The sequence below is a fragment of the Ambystoma mexicanum genome, chromosome 3p (genome assembly GCF_040938575.1).
Source record: "Ambystoma mexicanum isolate Mex_15411 chromosome 3p, UKY_AmexF1_1, whole genome shotgun sequence".
NCBI classification, from domain to species: Eukaryota; Metazoa; Chordata; class Amphibia; order Caudata; family Ambystomatidae; genus Ambystoma; species Ambystoma mexicanum.
Window position 1 is genome coordinate 735166770 of NC_090925.1, and position 24062 is coordinate 735190831.

The 24062-nt window shown below is 48.9% G+C and overlaps 1 protein-coding gene across 2 annotated transcripts in view; it reads left to right on the forward strand.

Annotated features, from left to right (window-relative positions):
• Positions 1–24062, forward strand: part of PRR14 (proline rich 14) — a 738062-nt gene that overhangs the window by 398456 nt on the left and 315544 nt on the right. For both annotated transcript variants that reach the window (XM_069651623.1, XM_069651624.1), the window contains exon 5: positions 9000–9103. In XM_069651623.1, the coding sequence (XP_069507724.1) occupies positions 9000–9103 (104 nt within the window). The remainder of the gene's footprint in view (positions 1–8999; positions 9104–24062) is intronic.

The following is a 24062-nucleotide window of genomic DNA, read 5'->3' on the forward strand; positions in this document are numbered from 1 at the left end:
AATGCTATGAATGGTACAAATGCCATTTGTGCCAGGTGTGTACCCACTGCGATGTCCTTTGCTTCTCCTGTATGCCTGAATGGGTACTGTGCTCATTTACTGGGATCATGACAGCGACTCGAAGATGTCCATCACCGACCCGCATAGAGTTTGTCTGTGGTGCCTCAGTGAGTGCCACAAAACTGATGTGTTCCAAGTGTCAATCCATGACAGGAAAGGCCTTGAGTGAATGAAGGGGGAAACTCCAGGTAGGAAAAGTTCCAAACCCCCTAAGTCCCGACCTGCTAGGCCTGCGACCGATGAGTCAAGAGGTGACGCTCCTCGGAGGAAGAAGGCCAAGCGCTCTAGTTCTAGGAGTGGTTCCCGCCACTCATTGTCTTCTTCGAAGAGATCGAGGAGAAAGCACCACCGGTCGCCTTTGACTTCGTCAGACGGTTCCCCTGAGAGGGTGGCATGCCCATCCAAAAAGTCTAAACACGAAGAATGGGAAGCTTTCTGTGTGGAAATGCTGAAGATATTTGAAAAATAAGGTCATGCTCCGACCGCGCCTTCTAAGGAAGCCAGAAAAGAGAGGTCTTGGCCTAAAACATGTGTGCCCTCGAGCCCGAGTAAACAGCGTGATCCTCATTGTGAGCCCTCGAGGCCACGATCGGAAAAGAAATCCAAGGATCATTCGCGACAGTGGGAGAGATCGAGCTCGTCGACGCGTTCAAAGCCCTTGACGCCGTTGGCGCCCATCGGGTCCTCGACCCCTATTAAGCCATCGATTTCATCAATGCCACTGTCGACCATGGCGCCGGAATCGTCGACACCAGCTGCGCCAATTGTCAGCTCAGCCACCAGTGCCTATTGGACCTCTGAAAAAGGCGCTGAATAAGACAAAGTCGACGTCTTCGGCAAAGCCTCTGGGTTCTAAACCAGAGAAGATATATACAGTCCTCTGCCCAAAAATGATTTTTTCAAGTTCCTAACTTCCACATTTAAGGAGGGAAAAAACGCTCAGATGAGGAGGATGTTGCTGTTGTATTTTTGTGTTTTGTATTTTTATTGCGCTTTACATAGCGCCTTTGTCCAAAGCACTTTGCACAAGAAAGTCAACAGTACATAAAATCAGCAATGCAAATCCACGTTCAGATACTGCGGATAATCAGAGGACTGAAGCAGATGGGTTTTAAGAGAAGAGTGCAACAAAGAGTTCAAAGTAATGGAACAAAGAGACAAAGGGAGCATGTTCCAATGAAGAGGAGCAAGGAGCTGAAAAGAACGAAAGCTGGATTGAGCACTGGGGGGATGGAGAACATTCAGTCTAAAAATACCAGAAGAACGGGGGACCAAGGAGAATAAAATGAATGGAGAGATGCAAGATAGTCGAGAGCAAGTCTGTAGAGATTTAAAAACTAGGCAAAGAAAATTATATTTAAGCTGAGAATAGAAAGACAGCCGGCTGAGTGAGGCAAGAGAAGAGATTGAGTCCAGATAAGAAAGAAGGCAGAGTGAGCGAATAGAAGAATGGCATATTGATTTAAGAGGAGTGAGACGCGAAAAGGGAAGACCAAAGAATGTGACAGAACAATAGGATAGTGGAGAGAAAATTAACAGATAAGAATTTTCGTGGCGTGAAAAGTGAGAAGAGGACGGGCTCTGCGAATATTGTAGAGTTGGAAGCGACAGGCGCGGGATGTAAGGGAGATATGATGGGCAAAGGAAAGATTAAAATCGAAATAAAGACAAAGATTACGGGCAGTGTTAGACTGGAGGGAGGAAAAGAAATATAAGAGGGAGGAGACTGTTGGAAGAGAGTATTAGTGGGAAGGAATAAGACTTCAGTCTTTCTGGCATTTAAACTAAGGAAATGGGGGGTCATTCAGGATTTAATGGCAGAAAGACAAGTTGAGAGAGTATGATGAATTTTGGACTTCAGTACGGCACACCAAATGTGCCGGAATGCCTTATTTCTGAGGAGAGTAAAATGCAAGATCTCTGACAATTTGCACAATGCTAGTGGCATTGACACCTCTCCTGAGCTGGAGTTCGGCAAACCAGAAAACCAGGAAAGCATGCAGACTATTCGTACAGACCTCATGTCTAAGGTTGTCGAATACTTGGGTTGGTCAAGACAACCGGCCCCATATGATCTGGATGATCTAACCGACATTCTGGCCAAGGGTCGACCTACCGATCCAGTTCTTACCTTTCCATGTGGCACTTCAAAAAAAGGGTGGCAGGAATTGGGAGACTCCAGAAACTAATCCGGCAGTTGACAAAAATCTTACAAAGAAATACTGCGCCTCCAGTAGCGACCCAGGCTACCTGTCAAAACACCCCACTCTTGAGTCTGGTGGTCCAGGCAGCTACGGCTACCTCTAAACAGGCAGCGTACCCTACGATCCCTCCTGATGGAGATAAGTGTGTAGATGGATGGGCAAGAAAGGTGTTTTCTGCAGGGAGCATGGCATTAAAATCTGCCAACTCCACTTGTACACTGTGTGGGAATGTTTATCTATGGCTGCACAGCATATTCCCGAAGGGGATGAAAGGGACGGCTTCTTAGCTATTGTTAAGGATGGCAAGGAAGCGATGTTAGTCCTTTCGGTCTGGATTGGATTCTGCAGATAGCATCAGCAGGTCCATGGCTATTGGCACCGTGATGCGCAGGTGTGTGTGGTTACAGAAGTCGGGTTTTGCACCTGATGTGCAGGATAGACTTCTCAACATGCCATTTGATGGGTCTCATCTTTTTGGCTGCAAGGCTGACGAGAGCCTTGAGAAGTTGCAGACCTCAAAGGCGACATCCAAGTCTTTGGGCGCCGCTGTTCTTTCAACCTCATCCTTTTCGTCCTAGCAGACAACCTTGGAGGGGTAGATCTTTTCGTTACTACTCATTTGGAATGGTGAGAGGAATGTTCAAAGAGGCCAACGAAAATGTCCTTGTGGTGGACGAGGTAGAGGTGCCAATGCAGCTCAAGCAGCAGCCTCTTGACCATCGTCCTCTGCAACAGTTGCTTCAAAACCACTCTGAGGGCTTGAGTCACAACTCACCGGTGGGGAGGGGGGGGCACACTGACTCAGCATCAAGAAGAATGGCGACACATTACTTCAGATGCTTGGCCTCCGGATACAATGGTCCACGGTTAACGCCTTCTTTTTATAATGAAGCCTCAGACCAATCCACCGGGGAAACACTCTGAGGATTCCGGATCCGCTCCTTGTGAAGGAAATTTTGACCCTGCTAGAGTAAGGCGCTATGTAACCGTTGCATGTAGCGAAGAGTAACAAGGGTTGGTATTCCCCATATCTTTTGATTCCCAAAAAGGATGGAGGACTGAGACCCATATTGGACTTGATACCTCAACAAGTTCCTCAGGAAGGACAAGTTGAAGATGGTCACTCTTTCTCAGATCCTTCAGGCCCTCCCACTCCAGGATTGGTTGGTGTCATTGGACCTTCATGATGATTACTTTCATGTGCCAATACATCTCAAGCACATGAAATACCAGAGGTTCTCAGTTGGCTGCTTGCACTATCAATTTCGAGTCCTGCCATTCGGGTTGACCTCCGCCCTGAGGGTTTTCACCAAACTGATGGCGGTGGTGGCAGCATGTCTCAGGAGATGGGGGATTCACGCCTACCCCTACCTAGACGATTGGCTGATAAGGGCGCGTTCTCCCGAACAAGCACTGGATCATCTGAGGGTTACCTGCCACTCTCTTCAGACAATTACAAGACGTCCCATATGACACCTTCCCAGAAGCTCCAATACATCGGAGCAGTGATAGATACATCCTTGGGAAAGAGCTTGGCACCCAAGGTGAGGGCTCCAGTCATTCTTCAAAATTCCAGAGTGCCCAGAATTTTCCGGCCTTTGAATTTTTGAGGTTGCTCGGCCTTATGGCATCCTGCATTTTTCTGGTGCCACAGGCCTGCCTGAGAATGAGATCTCTTCAGTGGGCTCTCAGAACACAATGGCCCCAATTCTCAGGAAAGATGTCGGACCGCCTTCAGATTTCAACCAGGGTCGTACAGGATCTTCTATGGTGGGCCAGCAAGGAAAATATTCTGATGGAGAACTCTTTTGGCAACCATGGCCAGAGAGAACGATAGTGACGGACGCCTCAATCATGGGGTGGGGGAGCTCATGCCAGCGATCTGACAGTCAGCGGTCATTGGTCTCCATCAGAGCACAAACTATATATCAATCTTTTTAAAGCTGCAGGCAATCAGGCTAGCGCTGAAGGCCTTCCTGCCCTCTGTCCGGGGGAAGAATGTTGTGATCATGACAGACAGCACAGTGGCTATGCACTACCTCAACTGGAGAGGAGGCGTAGTGTCACTACCACTGTGCAGCGAGGCAATGCAGCTCTGGTACTGGGCAATTCAAGAAGTAATCTTTATCGGCAGTGTACCTAGCCGGAGAGAACACGGTGGCGGATGCTCAAGCAGGCAGAGCACAATCTCCCACAAGTGGGACCTAGCTCAGGAAGTCCTTCAAGAGATCTTCGCCCTTTGGGGGAACCCTTCAAGTGGATCTGTTCGCTACCAGGGTCAACCGGAAGTGCGAGCACTGCTGCTCCAGGGAATTTTTTCTGAGAGGAGCTCTAGGAGACGTGTTCGTGGTGGATTTGGAATTCCCACTAGTGTACGCATTTCCTCCAGTCCCCATTATTCCTCATGTCATAAGAAGGCTGAGAAGGTTCAGGACACACATGATCCTCATTATCCCGGATTGGGCCAGTAGTACGTGGTACTTGGACCTTCTGAACATGTCCATCTGTCCACCGATGCGTCTTCCACAAAGAGAGGAAATTCTCACGTGAAGAGGGTCAGGGTTCTCCATCCAGAGGTCAAAACTCTCAACCTTCACGCTTGGTTTCTGAAAGGCTGAGATACAAGGATTGGGACCTCCCGGGTGACATAATGGAGGTATTGCTTTCGGCCAGGCGGCCAGCAACAAAATCTTTGTACCGTTGCCGTTGGAATACGTTTTGCGACTGGTGCAGAGAAAAGAATGTTGATCCTTTTCAGTGTACAACTCTGGATGTTTTATCCTTTTTGCTTTCATTAGCACATAAAGGTCTTCATGTTAGCATCATTAAGGGCTACTGGCAGCGCTCTCAATCTTTAAGCGCTCATCAGAAGAATTCTCCTATTTCAAGATCCCATTGGTGACTCAATTTTGACTCAATTTCTAAAAGGGCTCACAAATGTGTTCCCTCCATTTCCTTTTCAGGTTCCGGTTTGGGACCTCAACCTGGTTTTAAAATGTCTGTGTACTCCATTTGAACCTTTGCACACGTGTCCATTGAGGTTTTTAACCTTTAAGACAATACTTTTGCTAGCTCTAACATCAGCCCGTAGAGTGAGCGAATTGCAGGCACTTTCTTCCAAGCCACCCTTTACTGTATGCCACAAGGACAGGGTTGTGTTAAGGGTAAAACCCTCCTCCTTGCCTAAGGTAGTTTCTGACTTTCATTTAAGTCAGAAGATTGTGATACCGGCTTTCTATCCTCCACCTCATCCTGGGAAGGAAGAGGGAAAGGCTCCATAGGTTGGACCCTAGGTGAGCGTTAAGCTTTTAAATTTCCAGAATGTCGAAATTGAGAGTGGACGACACAAGCTAGGCCAGGCTGTTTCCAAACAGACCTTGTCTAAATGGATCATCCTCGCCATATCGGAGTGCTATAGACTGGCAGGCAAAGACCCTCCTGAGGGTTTATGAGCCCATTCCACCAGGAGCATGGCTACATTGACAGCCCTTCAAAGGGGTGTCCCTATTAAAAACATGTGATGCGGCAACATGGTCATCAATACACACGTTTACAAAGCATTATTCTCTGGATACTTCACGTGCTTATGATGTTGATTTTGGTAAGGCAGTACTTTACTCTGCCCTTTAAGATTCTCAATATACATAAATTCTGCACCCTCTTCCAATCTATTGCTTTGGGAGTCTGTCAAAGATGAGGAATTCGTTGGAGGACAGTCCATTTGAAGAACAAGTTACTTACCAACTGGTAACGTTCTTTCGACTGGATGTTCCTCCAACGTATTCCTCATCGCCCTCCCAACCTACCCTTCTGTAGAATTTCCCATGCTATTACAGCTTTCGTTCCACCAAGGCTGAGTACTGTCATTCCCGTGTTTATGGGCATTTCTGCTGCACATGGAGCAGAAAAACAGAACGGAGGCCACGGGCGCCGTGCATGCTACTTCTAACTTCCGATGTCACCCTCGACGGAGGTCTTGGAGGGACACCAGCTCGACGCAGGACGCCCTCTGCCAAAAAGTTTTCCGAAACAGCCGAAGCTGGACATTACAAGTCAAAGATGAGGAATACGTTGGAGGAACATCAGGTTGAAAGAACGTTATCAGTTGGTAAGTAACTTGTTCTTCTAACTTTATATCCCCAGTCGGGCTCTTTGTTCTAGCCAGGAACGGCTGGTTCAGATTCCTAGATTCCTCCTTCAGAGAGTTGGTGGACAAGCTTTTTCAGTGGCGCTCAGTAAACCCTGGAACGGTCTTTCACTTAAATTAAGGCAGACGGAGAATAATCTGCATTTCGGCCATCTGCCTAAATCTGTACTTTTCTGTTATTCTTGGGGATTGTTGCAGTCGGGCTGTGCATATTCTCGCGCCAAGAGGCCTTCGGGTGACCGTGCGCGTTATAAATGTCACAAACATAACATGGACTAGTACATGAGTCACTACGGTAAGTAACTGTTTTTAGACTGCAAATCTCGCTACAGATTCTTATCCGGGTGTAGGCTTCCTGTTCAGTCACTCAGTCCTTATAGGTTTATGGGTCCCTTGCACTTCTTTCCCACCTTCGGATACCCACATTGGTCCTCTGCTTCTCATCCTCAATCCTGAACACTCCCTCTTCTGCGGTTCCCTGGGTCCCACATGCAACTGCACATTAAGCATGGTATGGGGCAATAGTTTATGTATGGCCATACTGAACAAAACCCCAGAACCTAGATTAAGAGGCTGGTTTTGTGAGTGGGCTCAGAGGCTTAACTACTATCCTCTCACTACTTCCCTGTCCCAGAGTCCTGGCACTCGCCCCCAACATCTTGTCCTTTCTTTGATTCTTGATAATTTGCCAAATTCCCATATCTAGTGGAACATCCTATTCTTCCCTCTCGTCTCCTCACCTACCAGCTCGACACATCACCACATGCTTGTACCTTCATCTCTCCTACACTCCTTCTTCGGGGATTGGGAAAGCATTCTCTTGATGGTTTGCTTCTCTTTCAGAAGCTCTTAACCTATGCCGGCTTCCAGTACCTTTCAAATTGCCTTTATCTTCCTTCAATCTCCTTCACTCTCCTGCTCCATCTCAACGCCCTCTGTTCTTCCTCCTCTTCGTGCCCCACAACCTCCTTTGTTCTCACCTCCTGTTCGTCACCCTGTGACCTCCTTCGACCGATGTGCCTTCGCCTTTGTTCACCACATCCTCTTACAAACCTCAATCCGACTCCTTGCATCACCACTACATTCAAACACCTGTGACATTTATCAGGCCCTAGTCCCCCTTCGGTTTTCTCTCCATGCGAGTGTATGCGGGTGTGTGCAATCATTAGTATAGTTCCCAGGTTTGGGCAGCGGGACTGGGAAATCAATTCACCTGCATCTGCTAAGGATTCCCTGCTATTTGCAGCTCCACAGACCAAGCCTCCTTTAGGCTTGTCTGCCACCTTGCTTTCCATAGTCTACAGCTGCTAGGTGGACCTTGTTTGCACAGCAGCTCCCCATGGATACCATATAGGGACTGTGCTACATGTAACATCATTGCTTGCCTGCTTGCAATTGGTGGCCCAATCAGACTTACAACTATATTCCCCCAGCCTGCGTGACCGCAGGTGAATGGGGATACCTTGCAAAGTACGATTTTTATTTTGCCTGGATAGGGCAATCTCTTGAAAGGGAAGATCACACGTGTACATATCTACAGTGGCAGTCACCTGTTAAGCCTTGGGGAAAGGGGCAGTGGACTGGGTATCACCCATGCCCCTCTGGGCCCAACATCACAGTGCAGGTGGCAGCACACCGCCTCCAGGACCCCCACCATTCAGCACCCCAAGGCGCAGACTAGGGACTCTGTGCTTAAAGTCTTTCAGTCTATTGTGGACGTGGAGTGTGAATCTGATTCTGTGATTATTTTGACCTTCGGAAATGAATTGTAAACCAAATTGACTAATCTAGTTTTATGACTATTCATGAACAGATACTGTTTTGCCATTCCCTGTGCTTCTGGTCTGCTCTTTCTTTCTCTTGCCCATTCCTGCTTGCCATTACCAGTTCAACAGTATTGGCTTTTCATCCAATCCTTTGGAACAGCCTCCCTGCCACTCTGAAACTTGAGAACCATCTCTGGTTCCGGAAGCACCTCAAGACCTTCCTCTTTGCTTTCGCCTTCTCCCTCCCTCTCTCCTGTTGATCTGTTTCTCTCTCGGCACCATGCACCTGGTCACCCTCTGTTGTCCGGGCCCAGGTACCTGCTCACTCTGCCACCCTCCTACACTGCCTCCTGGCCACCCCTTGCATTGGGGTCTGTATCTACCCATACAGTCCCCCAGCCCCCTTCTTTTCATTCTGCACCTATCAGGCATACCCTGTCTGCTGCTTTAAACCCAGCACTTGCCACTTGCTGGCTGCACTACCAGTTTATTTCCTTTATTATTTATTTATTTTTATTTATTATTATGCATCTGTTTCTCCTCTGCTCCGCACTTTCCACTTCTCCCCCTTCCATGCACTTTTCCCCTTTTCCTTTCCCATGCACTTGCATGTTCTCAATGTCATTGGGGCTAGTGAGAACGTTTTGTTTTCCTCTGTTCCCCTCCCTTGCCTTTTCGTGCTCTGAAACACTTGTGTATGAGCGCGATATGAATAAAATATCAATATCAACCACTTTGAAAGAAATTAAACCTAATGGCAATTGACTAAAAACTGTGCACCAGAAATATGCCAATTCATTCTCATTTTGTGTTTCACAACAGGGATCACCCGAGTAGGATGAAGAAGTCAGTTCCGGAAGCACTGCATTCTGGGACCTTGTCTATCAACTCGCCTCACAAAGATCCTTCTGGGCTTAGTTATGCAAGTAAGTGAGGAGTAAGAACGCCTTTTTTGACACACTATTGCTCGGGAGAAATTGAGATCTTGCTCCAGACAACTAGGCAGCTTGATGTGCTTCAAGAGTTTGAATAGATTTGCCCACACAACAGTAGCTACTCCTAAGTCCTGTCCCCTTTCCTCCATCCTGAATGGACGTCCCTTGCTATCGATGGGAACAGAACCTTTTTTCACCAGAAAAATAACACTTTGCCTTTAAATGTATGCGTGTGCGGCGCTGGGGAGCATGCGCTTCCCGGCGCCGCACTTCAGTGCGCTTTTCTGCGTCAACGGGAACGGACCACTTTAGTCAGCGCTCCTTGTTGAGGCCTCAAGCCTTGTAATTCCATGCGCTTTTCCTAACCTTTTCAAAAGCATCCCGGAAGGGCGACTCCTTCGCAGGGAAGCCTACCGACAGGAGGGGTCAGTCAGACCCTCTCAGTGGCAGCAAGGACACAGAGGCTCTTGTAGCTACTGCTTAACCCGCTGAGGGGTCTAAGGGCCCTACTGGTTCCACTGTCAAGGGGCCTATGGGCTCTGGTACCGGGACTCATCCAGAGGGGCTTAGCTCTGCGACCGGGCACATGCCCGAGTGTGTACCTACACTCATCGCAGACAGCACTACCGGCCTCATGGCCGAGGGCCAATTTCCTACCAGGCCCATGCCTGAGGTTCAGGGTGGGGCAGCGCCGGTGGGTCCAGGCATACAGACCGTTCCCAGGCCCATGTCGTCCATAGCGGCATGTGTGGAAGGCACGGACAAAATGGCTGCTTGCGCCGTCAAGATGGTGCCCAGGACAAAAGCCCGCCAACATGGTGAAGTGCAAAGGCGAGAACCTGCAACCAAGGCCGATTGCGGTCCAATGACTCCAGTCACATGGACCACGTCTTACCCAACATTCTCAAGTCATCGAAGGTACCGTGAGGGCATGTACTCGCAAGGAGGGAGCAGAAAGCAGGCCTTTACTCCACCTCAGCCGATGCCAGTGCAGGATCGCACCCAGCCCGCCTGCGAGGAATGTTTTGTGACAAATTCTTGACCCTCATGCGGTCCCCACAGATGGGGAAAATCCTCAAGGGCATAATCCAGGAGATGCTCCCTCCCACACCGCCACCTCAGCCGGTGCCTGCGGAGCATTTACACGTTGATACTGCGAGCAAGGCAATCTGTGTGGCAACTGATATGAGAAGGACGGCTTGGCTCAAGGCAACCTGATCAATCCTGATGATCAGGAAAGGATCCTAGACTTGTTCCACTCCTCCACAGACAAGGAACACAATAAAAAGCGCAGTTCACAGACAGCCGTGGCTATCCTCATCAAGCTAGGGGCCAAAAGCTTCTCACAGGGCCACACTCGATCAGACAGAGGCTGATCCTTTGGTGGTTTCTGGGGCTACCAGGACCGCCGGTCCAAGCAACTGAACAGGTCACCCAGCCAACGCAGGTGAAAAACACCACAAATATTCACACACAGGCTTTTTCCAGTACACCCCCACCTAGCCATCTTCCTCGGACCCAAAAAAGCAATGACAGCTCTTCTCAGGTCCACAGCACCCCAGTCGGGGGCAAGGTGGCCCTGCACAGTCAAGCTTGGTGCTCACCGTTCAGACTTGTGGGTGAATTCTGTTGTCTCCACTGGCTTCTGACTTCTCCTGACCCCCCACACCCCTTCCATAGATTGGGGCTCCTTCACTCTTGGTGGAGATTTGTACCCTGGTGGAGAGCAAGGCGGTGGAGGAAGTTCCTCTCCCACAGCAGGGGCAGGGCTTCTTTCCTTCCTCAATCTCTACTTACCTCTGCAGAAGTTCAAAATGGTGCCACCAGCGCTTCTAGTGGGCACGCTGTGTGGAGGGGAATGAACATGCTCCATGGATCTGAAAAGACGCATATTTGCATGTCCCCTATAGTGCTGCACCATCGATCCTGCCTCAGGTTCTGGGTCATGGGATTGCACTTCCAATACAGGGTACTGCTGTTCGGGTTTAACTCAGCGCCCAGGGTCTTCACAAGACTGATGAGCGAGGTGGCGGCCCTGCTCAAGTCGGAGGGCCTCCATGGGTATCTGTACCTCGAAGACTGGTTGGTCAGATACTCAACAACCAGACTCATGACTACACTCTATGAACTGGGGTTCTCAATCAACTTCAAGAAGTCTTAGCTCTGCCCTACACGAACTCTAGTGTTGCTGGGGCTGCTGTGGGACAGGCAGAAGCAGAGGATGTTCCCCATGGGGGAGAAGGTGGCGGCGATCAATGTTTGTTGCTCACTTACTCAGCAGAACAGCATCTATGACCTGGTGGTACCAGCACCTGCTAGGAATACTGGCAGCATGCCTCCTAGCTATCCCTTACACCAGGCTGTGAATGAGGAGGCTGCAGCTTCATGTTTCGGCAGCCTGGGATCAGGAGTAGGGTCATCAAGGAGCCCCGGTCACTATACCCCGTGCCTGCAGCAGGACCTCATATGGTGGAGGCAGTATGTGAAACTCTTAGTGGGCAGACCATTCAGACCATCTCCGACAGATCATACTATGACTACGGACTACTCACTGCAGGTGCGGGGTGTTACCCTAGGGGCTTACTTAGTACATGGTCTCTGGTCCATGACTGACCAGCAAAACCACATCAATTGGCTAGAAATGATGGCCATTTGGCTCGCACTCAAGGCATTCCTCCCCTTAATCGGGAGCAGTACCGTTTACATTCGGGCGGACAACTCTACCTGCATGTATTACATAAACGAGCAGGGGGCACCAGATCTGCAATCCCTCCACCCCCATTCACCCGTTTTCCTATGCAGACCGACCCTCAACATCTGGGAGTGTGCAATTGAGCAGGACAGCTGGATCTCAGCGGTCTATTGACAAGCAGAATCGAACCTTCAGGCGGACAGACTCAGTCGGATGGGCTCTGATAATTATAAGGGGCAGCTGAGCCCTTGCCCCTCAGGAGATTTTCAGCAGGTAGGGTCACCCTATCATAGACTTGTTTGCGACAGTTACCAACAGCACTTGTCAGCAGTTCACCTCCTGGGGGGGGGGAAATGGGACGCGGCTCCCTCTGGGACATGCTAGAGTTCCCCTGGGATGGGATGTGGGCGTACACTTTTCATCCTACCCGCTCATTCACAATGTTGTTGCAAGATGAGACAATCCCGGCAGCTGCATCTCATCCTCATAGTGCTGCAGTAGCCGGCCAGAAGTCCAACCAGAAGTCCCTCTCCCGCTCGGGGAGGGTCTGCTCCTCGTGTAGCAGGGAGGGCGGTGATTCACCCTTCTCCGGAGCGGCTAGGCCTAGCAGTCTTGTACCTCAGCAGGTGACACAGCAACATCTCCAGCTGTCCCAAGACAACCTAGAAATCATCCAGGGAGTCAGGCTACTCGAATGCAGTACAAGAACATATGGACCAGGTTCTGCTTTGTTTTGCTTGGACCAGGAGTGGATCCGCTATCCTGCTCTCTGGGCCAGGTGTTGTATTTTTCAGTGTACTTGGCCAGATCAGGTGTCTAGGTAGTGTGAGAAACCAGAAGGTGTCTCACCTGCTAGTTCCCAAAGATCTGTCATCCAGGTGGCCAGGGCACGGCCATTGTTTTTGGATTCAGTTCCTGGGGGGTGGACCAGTGCGGGAGGATCACCTGGGTGAGGGGTCTTTGGGGAGTGGGATACTGGATGGTGAGACTCTGTATCCCTCTTCCTGTAACACCTTTACCCCATCCTGTCAGATAGGATACGTGGGAACTTCACCCCCACCCAAACCCCCTTTCCCTTCACAAATACTTCTGCATGGACAGCCCACTCTGGGAGAAAACTCTCGCACTCGAGCAGTGTACCTGACATGTCCTGCTACTATGGGGAAGAGACGCCAACCGCTCAACCGTCCTGACATATTATTTCCTGAACACTTTTCTTTGTTGCATACATTATTGTCCCACCCCTTTCTGTATTTAGAAGTAAGGATTGGCAATAGGTTTATTAGTATAGGCCCTTTTATTTTGAGACATTCCACTCAGACTGCGTTATTATTTTTTGATGATCCTAGCTTGCTCCCATCCGTAGATTTAGGTGTTTTTGGCTCATCCAGTGGTGAAGAGGCATCTAGTCGGATTGACCAGACTTACCCGCCTGTCAGACGCCCGCGCCCAGTCTGGGATTTTAATGTTGTTCTTGGAGCCCTTGCGCACAAGCCATTTTAGCCCCTTGCCACAGTGGACATCAAATTGGTCACGCTCAAACAGCGCTACTAGTGGCGCTTACTTCAGCTTGCAGAGTTGGGGAGATTCAGTCTCTGGTGGCTTGCGAGTTCTACACTCATCGGGACAAGAACATGCTTTGCATGCACACCAAATTCATACCAAGAGTGGTCTCCTCTTTCCACATTAATCAAGAGATTGTGCGCCCCACTTTCTTTCCAAATCCCAAGGAAGACGCTCAGAAGGCTCTCCACTGTGTAGACATCAGAAGAACTTTAAAATTCTATCTCGACAGTACCAAGGCCTTTCGCAAGACTGATGCCATATTTGTCACGTTTGAGGTTCAAGGCCTGGACAACAAGCGTCCAAGGCCACAATAGCCAGATTAATGATTGCCGCCATCTATGAGGCATAGAAGGCTCGGCACAAGGAGTCTCCTAGGGGCATTCACGCTCACACTGTAAGAGCCAAGGCAGCGGCTGTTTCCTTCCAACATCCTGTGGCAAGTAATTAGGAGAGCGACAACATGGGCCACTCATCGGCCTTTTGCAAGCACTACTGTCTGGATACCAGCGCCAGGGCTGATGCAGCATTTATCCAGGCTGTTCTTCGGAATATGATTGCATAGAGGATATAGCTTTCCTCCCATGGCGTTTTCATTATTTGTAGTCGCCCATACAGAATGGAGGAAAGGTGACGGGACGTGGGAGTAGTTGTTACTCACCGGAGTGACTAACGTACTCCTAGTCCATTGTCCCTTTTTCCTCCCTATGTCCCCCCCTAAATAAGAGCACCAAAGTTGAACAGTTCAATTCAGCTGACGGGTCAGAGGGACCCGAGGTGTGGCGCCGGTGGGCTGGGTTAAGCGAACGCATGCGAGGGGCGCCCATAAAAGATGTGGGGAAAGGGGACTTTGGGCTAGGAGTACATTAGTCACTCCGGTGAGTAACACTTAATTTGTGCCCCTATGTTTAGCTCCCTTATGGAATGAAAGAATGTAGCTCCAATAAATGTACTGGCCTCTGGTTATTTGTAATTTCTTTAGGAGTATAGAGCTGCTTTCACTGATAAATTACACGCGAGATCTGCTCACAGAGTTAAGTTATGGATGACCTTCATGTGCCAAATCTTGACCCGCACATGCCCACTACCCTGGTCAGATGTGGCTGTTCCTGCTCATGTAATTTATCAGAGCCTCCCTTTGCAGTCTTTTGTTGGTTTTTGACTTTACTCTGCTAGGGATACAACTGGACAGTTGGTTGGTCTGAGGGGTATTGTGTTCTTTGTGTTGTGACAGGGTCCGAGTACTGACCCTGTCAAGGAGAGAGGCCCTTCTCAACCTGCGGCAGAAAGGCTACCAACGTGTTTGCCAGAGCCAATCCCGCCCCAGAGACAGACTGTTGGGAGGGCCCCAGTCTCTGTCCCCCACCTCCTTTGTGTCTGGTTGCCATTGCAAAGTACCACTATTAATCGCCTCATGCCTCATGCAACAAGCTGTACAGGGTTTTCTTTTTCAATTTCTGAACTCCGAAGGCCAGAAAAACTTGCAGCAAAGGAAAGAAAATGTAACCCACCGGCTAAAGATGCAGTGGTTAACACTGAGGTGGTGCTGCATTGCTTGCTGGGGACTAGCCATCAGGATGCCAATTACACCGGCCTACAAATTCGGAAATGGATAATTGATTTACCAGGCCACTATCGCAAAACAAAAGCCGGACCAGTTTGAAAAGGGGACAGGACTTAAAGGGCTTTGTATGCCCTCATGCCTGTGTAACTCAGCCTGTGGGGGAACGCAAAGCAGTGATTGGCCCCAGGGACAAGGTGAGCATGAGAGCCAGTGGAAGAGGGAGGGGGGCAAAGGATGATGAAAAGGAGGGACGAGTACCAAGAGACCAGACGGCAGTGGAAGGACGGCTGAGCAGCGCTAGGAGGTGACTTTCAGTGTGTTGAAGGTGAGGTATTGGTTGGTGAGAGGAAGTGGTACTTGGGTGTGAATGTGTGTATGATGAGTAAGGTGAGTGAGTGTGGCTATGTCAGAAGGAGTGGGAAAGGTGTCTGGGAGAGTGAAAGGAGGTGTGAGAGGAGGAGGGGTGATGCATAACGTAGAGTGGAGAGAAGGATGGAATAACATTGGAGGGATAGGTGAGAGTTGAGCGAGAAAATAGTGGGAGGAAGAGAAGGTGGAGAGTAGAAGGAAAGGAAGGAAAAAAAGTGAGTACCACCAGAACGAGAGAAAGGAAGAGTGAGACCTGGGCGATTGGAAGGCACCAATTCCTGTAGCCCAGACCATTATAGTGTTTGTGGAACAAAAACTAGGATCCATGTAGAAGACCCTGGGGGTAGAAGATAGATGAGGCTTTTGTTTAGGCTTTTACTGTTGGCCAATAAGATTTTAGATAGTATGGGTTAAAGATCTCTGACCATCTTGGGGATTATGAAAGTCTGAGCTACTAGAGGGAGCCCAGGGGAAGATTAGAGAGAAAAGAACAACCCTTAGTCGGCCTTTGAACCGTCTTTCAGAGTTGGTGTGTTCTGAAGCCCAGTTGTGACCGTGTACATCTCTATTTCTGGGGCTTGTGAATCGGTTTAGATCCCCATGCTATGGATATTCCACCACCCCACTAGTGATAGGTTCCAGAGTATTAAAAGGTGTTTACTCCAAAAGGAAAAATAAATTGAGATTTTAATCATGCTTTGTGCCAGACAGCAGCCTTTAAGCGCTGGACTGAGATTTGAAGTTGTGAAATGTAAAAGTAGGTGTCGACTTGTGAATATCTGTTGCACTCTACCTACCCTACATGTGCAGGTACATGTACTGCCTTCGGTGCCTGTGCCCTTGTATGGAATTCTCCAGACCTTGCACTAGATGGCAGAATATGGATAGAATGTGACTACGAACTGATAAAAACACTGCAAAGACTATAACTGGGTAAGTAGCTGTTGAGATGGATTTACTTAATCTGACTTGGTAGACTGATTTTAGGAACCTACTCTAGTGAAAGTGAACTGGGGAACTCTGAGGTTAGCCAAATCCCAAACAAGATAGCAATGGAGAGCAGTCAATGCTATTCTCAGGAGAGAGTGAGTGGGGTCAGGGGCCCGCTATGAGTCCACACAGCGAAGCACACAATTTAATTTAAACAGGAATGTAACGACATACAGTATTTATTCTTGGCCTCTAACAACACAAAAACATGCATCCAGGTCATATCGCACAACACTCAATAATACATTTGTATGGTCACCATAGGTTATTAAAATGCATTCCGTGGCTTAAATCAACAAGAGGTTTGTAAAGTGATGCAATAAGATGGAGCCAGGTCACAAATGATGTTGCGTAGCTTCAGCAGTCTAATCCCAAAAGTCACATAGCTTCTCCCCAGAATGTATCTGATTCAGGTAAATTACTTGTATTGATTGTTCAAAAGACGAGGTGCAACAAATGTACTGGGTAAGTAAAATGTGTTCTTTTCTTTCAGGTTTAACTGATTAATTGCGACGACAAAAAATAAGTGAAATGGAAGGATGCAAAGAGACTGGTTCTCAAGGTTATCCTATGGAGGGCAAAGGAGGGAGACAAATACTTTACTTTTACTTGCCCCACTGACTTGGATTTTCCCAGATGACTGGATGGGTCGACTGGTGGGGGGGGGAGGGTGGGGTGGGGGATCACTTGAGGTTTGATTTCACACTGTCCTGGTGAGAGGTACCCAGGAAATGCAAGGGCAAGGATTCTTCTGTTTGGTTCCAGAAGCGCAGTGCAACCCTCTTCAGGAGACTTCACAGGATGGGGGAAGGTGAGTTCTAGCAATGGCCATCGCACACAGATGGCGGAAGGTGACCCTTGAGTTGCAGTTGTAGAAGCATTTGGAATCCTTGAAGCTGGGAGGCTGAAATTCAGCAGGACGGCGACTTGTACCACAAGCTGACGACCACCCAGGTTCCGTCTGTAAATGCAGAACGGTGAAGGTTGTAGCAGGGAAGCCCACTGGAGAGCTGGTCAGTCCACCTGGTGGTCCAGGGACACTTCTGAAGGCTCAATATGGCTGGATCTTGAACGGGTTGAGACTGGCTGATCCCACCAGTCCAGGGGTTGAAGCACCACACAGTGCCTTTGAGGATCCGGTAGTCCAACAGGGCTTCACTGGGCTTGATGTAGGAAGGGATGCTGGACCTCTTTGGGAATCTTCTTCGGATCTTCAGTTGGCTATTATTCTGCGAGGGATTCTTGACTCCAGCGCTGTGGCCTCAGGAGTCCTTAACCACAATCCTGCCTCAAAGTAAGTCCAAGCTAACCAATGGTAAGCATCTACACCATTCGAACAGCCAGTAGTTGTCCAGTCAGGGACCACTACTGGTTTCTCTCATGCACCACTAGAGATTCTGGCGCCAGGAATGTGGAATGGGACCAGACAGTTCTAACCCCTTCCAGACCCACAAACGCATTCCTATCCTGTGAAAGCTGCAGTTTTCCCGGGCAAGTGCAAATGGCAGTCCAGCACCGAAATGCAATGGCAATTCCAACCTGAACGAGAGTACCACCAGCAACCCCATACACGTGTTTCACCCTTGTTGGTGATCATCAGTGAGGTGAAGCTGATGCCTCTCTATGCACAGGACAAAGACTGATATGCAAATGGATATTTCCCATCTGTGAAAGGCACAGTGAGAAAAAGCAGTGGCTGCGAACTCTGAAGTGGTTAATAACCACTGAACAGGTTATCAAGCCTTGTTCTATCGAGAGAGGGGCGCCCGCTACCTTTGCAAACCAAGGTTGAAAGTAGTCCCCTTCCCCCTTGACGGGGTCAGTTCCCTGACCCTGTCTTACATGCCAACTCCCAAGATCTTGGAGAATCCACAGGACACTTCAAGCACAGTCAGTTGCTTTGGGGACCCTGTAAAAGGCTATGCTGCCTCCTGTACACATGAGATATAGAGGACAGGCCCCTCGAACCATGACACTACCAGCAGACGATCACATGGAATGACTCTGCAGTATCTCTCACCTCCAGGCGAGACAGTGTCCAGGGAGCAGCGGTGATCCAAGAAGGGCAGTGAAGACGCTGGGGAGCTTCAAATGTCCAAGCAGAGCAGGACAGTTGTGCAGGTCATCAGACTCTTTAGGCCTACCTGTATAATGGAGGGTAGGAGGGGGGGGGCACCCAGTGACGGTCTCCACTTGTTGCTTGAACATGGTTCAGATTTATTGCTTGAAAATGGTTCGTTTTCCCTGGTGGAAGCATTTATCAGTGCTTGTCTGCAGCTGCAGTGGTAGTGTCTTCTGTCTTTGAACACTTGGTTCCATTGGGTGACATCCAGAATGGCGCCAAATGCATTTATGTCCCAAATCCAGGCAGAAAGAAACCCCAGCCCTTCAATCGTAACAGTCTGCACCATTCAAAATTACAATGGTCCAATATCGTAAAGCCAGCTGCCCAACATCTGCCCAGCAACTGGTATTTCCTGCATGAATGTGGATTGGGACCAGTCAGTTCAGATTTGCATAGGACTAACCTTGAGTCTATGGCTGGACCACGCAAAAGTGCATAACCGTATGCATGATTTCCAGTTTCAAAGAGCAGGAAGATGGTCAAAATTCACAATCACACAAAGAAATTGACATGTACCATGAGGATTTTGAGTATATGTTCCTCAAACAGGCACTTTCTCAGTAAAAAAACAGGTGCATGGTAGTGCAGCATAAAAGAAAACCAAAATAGTTTACCTGCTACCAGCCTGTTCGGTGCCCATTAAAATAAGCAACAAGTAGTTAACTGAACCTAAAAGAAAATGGACAAAGTGCCCCTACAACACTCCACTTGAACGGGGTGTGCTACATTCAAACAATGTTAGCCAACCGGACTAACAGTGCACCCCAAACATCAATCAAACAAGGGAGGCTGGGGTCTCAATTTTAGTCAAAGGAAGTCAAGTTGCAAAAAGTGAAAGTGTCGTTAACAGTATGGATTATCTATCCTCCACTTGAAGGACTGTTTGATCTAACACAAACCTTTTTAGGCTCACTCTGAAAGTAAGTAGAAGCCTTGCAATCCCCATTCTTCTACTGAAAAACCAGTCTACAATGCTATGGCCTTGATTCCAACCATGTTTCTCGCAGTTCTAGCCAATCTTCTGTCCAACCTCATTTCACGATCAGACAAACCTGATGCCAAACATAAAATTACAATGAATGGCATATTTTCCTTTGACCAGAAATATGAACGGTGGTCACACTAATGCTGGATGTTTTTCCTGATATTTAACCTGTGCAGTGTTGCTCCCCATCTGATATCTTTGCCCTAATTAAAAGTTGAGCCAGACTTGGTATTTGATGTATTCCCCTGGTCCTTTTCCTTGCTTCTAAAAGTGTGAATGAAAACTCCTCTTTATCCCTTGGATGGAAGCAGGGGTGCCCCAATGTTTTCACACCTGCAGAACCTTTGCCGTTTACTCAGCGGCAATGACTTTGAACCCCAGCAAATTAGATTCACCCAGTCCCTACTCGAGGTGCACGATACAGACCGCACACCACTGCACACTCGTTCGCCATCTTCCCGAGTTCAAGGGAGTGAGCAAAAGCACAGCTCACTAGAGAACTATTTCAGAGTCCAGTGGCTACCATGACAGAGCTGCCTCAATCCAAGATGGCGGCACAGATTTGTGTTCTACACCTCAGGCCAAATAGGAACTATTAGTTAAATAAATCGACACACCAGCGCTGACTAAAAAATACTCCATCACGAAACACATAGAATGAAAATCCTTGGGTGCAGCAAATGAAAAACTATTCTTTGGCCGGCTATAAAGCCGGACCCAACACAAGCAGTGGTGTTGACAGTTTAAAGGTGAGTAGGTGGAACTAAAGTGAGTATCAAACTAGAAGAGGCATGAGAATAAAGAGACTAGAGGACGAAAGAGTGGAACATCAGAAGGAGGGAGTAGTTGTAGATTTAGGCTGGGGAGAGAGCAACCTTGGGCATAGTTGCTACATCCTCATGCCAGACTGGCCTGGTGAGGCTGAGGGGCCGCAGATGGCGGACTCCCTGTGTGGATGGAACCCAGAGATCCTGCCGGTGGGGTTGGCTGTTCCCACCCATGTGGAGGGGGAGCTGGCCTGTGTGTTTGGGAGCTGACAGGAGGATCGGGGCAGAGAGCGAACAGACTGCATGGCACGCAGCAGGCCTGGGGTGCATCGGGCCCCAGGCTGTGGTGCCACTTTGACCCCTTAATAGCCGCAGATCATTATTCTGTTTTAGAGGGGCTGACTAGGCCGGGCCTAGACCCCCGCATGCGGGTGGCAATTGCACATTGGGAGCATCATTGGCGGTGCCGGTGGGGGTGCCCAAAGCCGGTGCAGGGTCCAAGAACTAGGGCAGCATTAACATGTGACCCAGTCTCTAAAGACATCGTTGAGGAGTCTGGCTCGTTTGGAGATGCCCCTGGCATTCGGCAAATACTGGGCAGTATGCAGGTCTGATTCAGGTTGATGTATGGGAAGCTGGATGATATCACAGCATCCATAAATGCCCATACAAACACGGCTGGATAAAGAAAGTGCCAAAATAACTGATATTGAATAACGAATCGGCGGTCTGGAGGACAAGGTATGTGTTATAAAAACCCTATCTGCAACAATCGCTAGGGATGTGAAACATTTTGCCCAGAACTGTGATGAGCTGAAGTGGGATTTAAGGCACAACAGCATGGGTACACTTTGGCCTCCGAAAATGCTGGCAGGTGGCAAACGAGGGAATTTGTTAAAAAGGTGCTTAGGGAAATCCTTGGAAACAAAACCACCCAGCCACAGTTCGCAGTTGAGCTGGCCCATCGTGCTTTCGCACCTAGGACTAAGCTGAGAGCAGTTCTGAGACCCGTCATGGCAAAACTGTTAAGTTATGGCGCTTCAAGATGGCTGCACTATCTTGAGCTCCGTGCAGTGAGTTGTCAGGACGGCCCCATGGCGTTCTGACGGGAGCATATCCCCCACGTACTTCAGGCTATTAATCTAAGCAGGGCCGGCATCGCTGGACGAAGTTTGCTGTCGGCTCGACCATTGTGAGTCTGTCGGCACCCTAGCAGTTTTCCGGGCCTGTGAGATCACCAAGGGGGCCTTGGAGCGGGAGGCTGCTGGTGTGTCAGACCAGTCCGGCAACCGAAATCAGTGAGATAGCATCGAGGGGCCTTGGGTTGGTGGGCCGTGCATGTTTGGCGAGTCGCAGGTTCAGAGCACGCTACGAGGGGAGAGTGACTGTGGCTTTGCGTGCACCCACTGGGGCATGGAGCACGGCCGCAGGAAATACCGGTGGCGCTCCCCGAGGAGCCATATGTGGTGCAGCGTCAACCTCACAGGTGGGGCTTAGTAATGGGGATGCCGCTGTGAGCCCTAGAATTTTTGGAGCTGCCGGAGTCTGGTCCACGGCGTCCTGCACGCAACATATAGTGGAACCATTTCCAACAGTAAAAGACATGTCAAGGTGCGAGTCTGGGAAATGGGAACGGCTGAGGTGCGAGCAGCTGGCAAAGATTCTGGCCTACTGTTGTGTGGATCCAGAGAGAGGCGACTTGCTGTCTATTATTTGGTGCAGAGATAAGGGCGCTGCCCTGCAGACGGTAGAAGCTGGCATAGCTTTGTGGTGGCTTGTTGTGCGGTTATTTTTTGAAGACACTGCTGAACATAATTCGCTGTGACAGCTCATTGCATACTGAAGGGGACTGCATTTGTGGACTGCATCCAGTACCACCACTACAGTAAAGTGGGTGGGGATTCTGGACTTCTTTGACTGGAGAACGATACAGCTGCTCTGGGCTCCAGACCCCCGTTTACATGTTGGTTGTTTGGTTTTCGAAACTACACCCGCGGACTTTGTATGTTTGTTTCAGCCATTCTTAAAGGTTGAGACTCTATTGCAAATGAAGTGGCTGTAAACGGATGATTCTACATTGATAGTTGTTGGACTCTTTCGTATTTGAGACCCTTAAAGCTGTGTCTGTCTGGATTGAGCTGCATAATTCCATTGCCCTCAATGGTGTTTCTCCATTTTATTTTTACCCAAGAATGCACAAAGCTCCTATGAGCCGTTTCCATTCATCCCATAGAGCAGCCTAAGTGACCAACTGTGGACTTTGCATGGCTGGATTGCTGGATGGTGGTATATCGCCATGGGTGAAGGGGGCTGAACAACTAGTGAAGCTCTCCTTTACGAATATGGAGGCGCCCAGTAAAACCAGACCCAGGGCTCCGAGTTCCCCCGCGCTCCAGGAAGAGAATGGGCCCTAGGTGCTGGATTTGGCTGCAGCAGCGTCGCTCCACAGGCTCCTGTTGACATGACTTTCCTCTTAAAACAAATGAAGTCGGAGTTTTAATAATTAACTGGGAAGCTGGACAACCTGGTCTACAAGGTGAATTGGATGCAGCAGAGAATCGAGAAGGAAGATCTCCGAGGCTGAACATAGGATTGGGACACTGGAGGACATGGGCTCAGAGATGTGCTATGTAGTTTGCTCCTTACAGCAGGAGGTGGCCAGAGTGAAGTCAAAGAATGAGGATTTAGAAGCCCAGTCCCGTCGTAACAATGTTCGAATACTGGGGATTCCGGAATCCAAAAGCTGCAAAATCTGGAGATTCTGGATAAATCACCCCTTTCTCAGCAATTCCTGGTGGAAAGGGCACAGTGTCTTCGCAGGTCCCGAAACCGGGTCGTAATCCCAGACCTGAGATTGTCCGGCTCATAAACTGCAGGGGCAGGGATATCGTTTTGAGAAGTAAGAGTTGGGGAACCTGCACTACCAGTCGTCCAAGATTTCAATTTACCCTAATTTTACACCAGCTATGCAGACAGCGCACATTCATTTTGTGGCAGTAAAATTACAGTTATGTGAACAAGGGCTACAATACGCTATGCTGTACCCATCTAATCTGTGGGTTGTGCAGGACAATAAAACACTCTTTACAGATTTGGCGACGGTGCAGTCCTTCTTGGAGTCTCTTCCCAAGCGATGAACAGCTATAGAAATGTTCTCTGTATGCTTTTGTTGTGCTTTGGGGATTTGTGGGAACCGTGTTGCAGGGATTTGAATCCGTTCTACTTTGTTTTAGGATACAATTCTTATGCAGAACCATTGGTATGTGTGTAGGGTGTTATGCAATGTGTAGGAATGTAACTAATGGGTAGAATCCTTGTATTTCCAATCGATCAGAAGCAGGCCGGCCGCCCTCTCTCTCACTGCTGGGGTGTGTGGGGCATAGGTCCTGGCGTCCTTTGCATACTTCCCACTATTGATGGTTTGGGACGGGTGTGGGGTGTTGGATGGGTATTTCACTGCAAGTTCGGGCATGGTGCTAGGTGGGGGGCTTATGCTGAGTTTGGGGGTTCAATTGTTAAAATTACTTCACATGGGATGAGGTGTACGAATTGTTGAATAGTTTGGGTGACAATCTTTCTGGTCTTGATATGGTGGGGTTCAAAAAAGGAATGGGGTTGCCTGCTTGCATGATAATTAGTTGTAATCTACGGGGACTGAATAACCCTGCTAAAATGCACAGTGTGGTTCAATATTGTGAGCGGCATAGGGCGAATACCTTTATGCTAAAGAAGCACACCTTGTTCAGGCACCAAATTAAGCATTGACGAGATCTTGGGGGAATGTGCGGGCCTGTACATCCTATTCCAGATTCTCTGGAGGGGTCTCCATTCTTCATCGATCCCTTGGATTTAGGATGTTGAAGCAGGAGAATGACCCACCAGGTCATTATTTTAT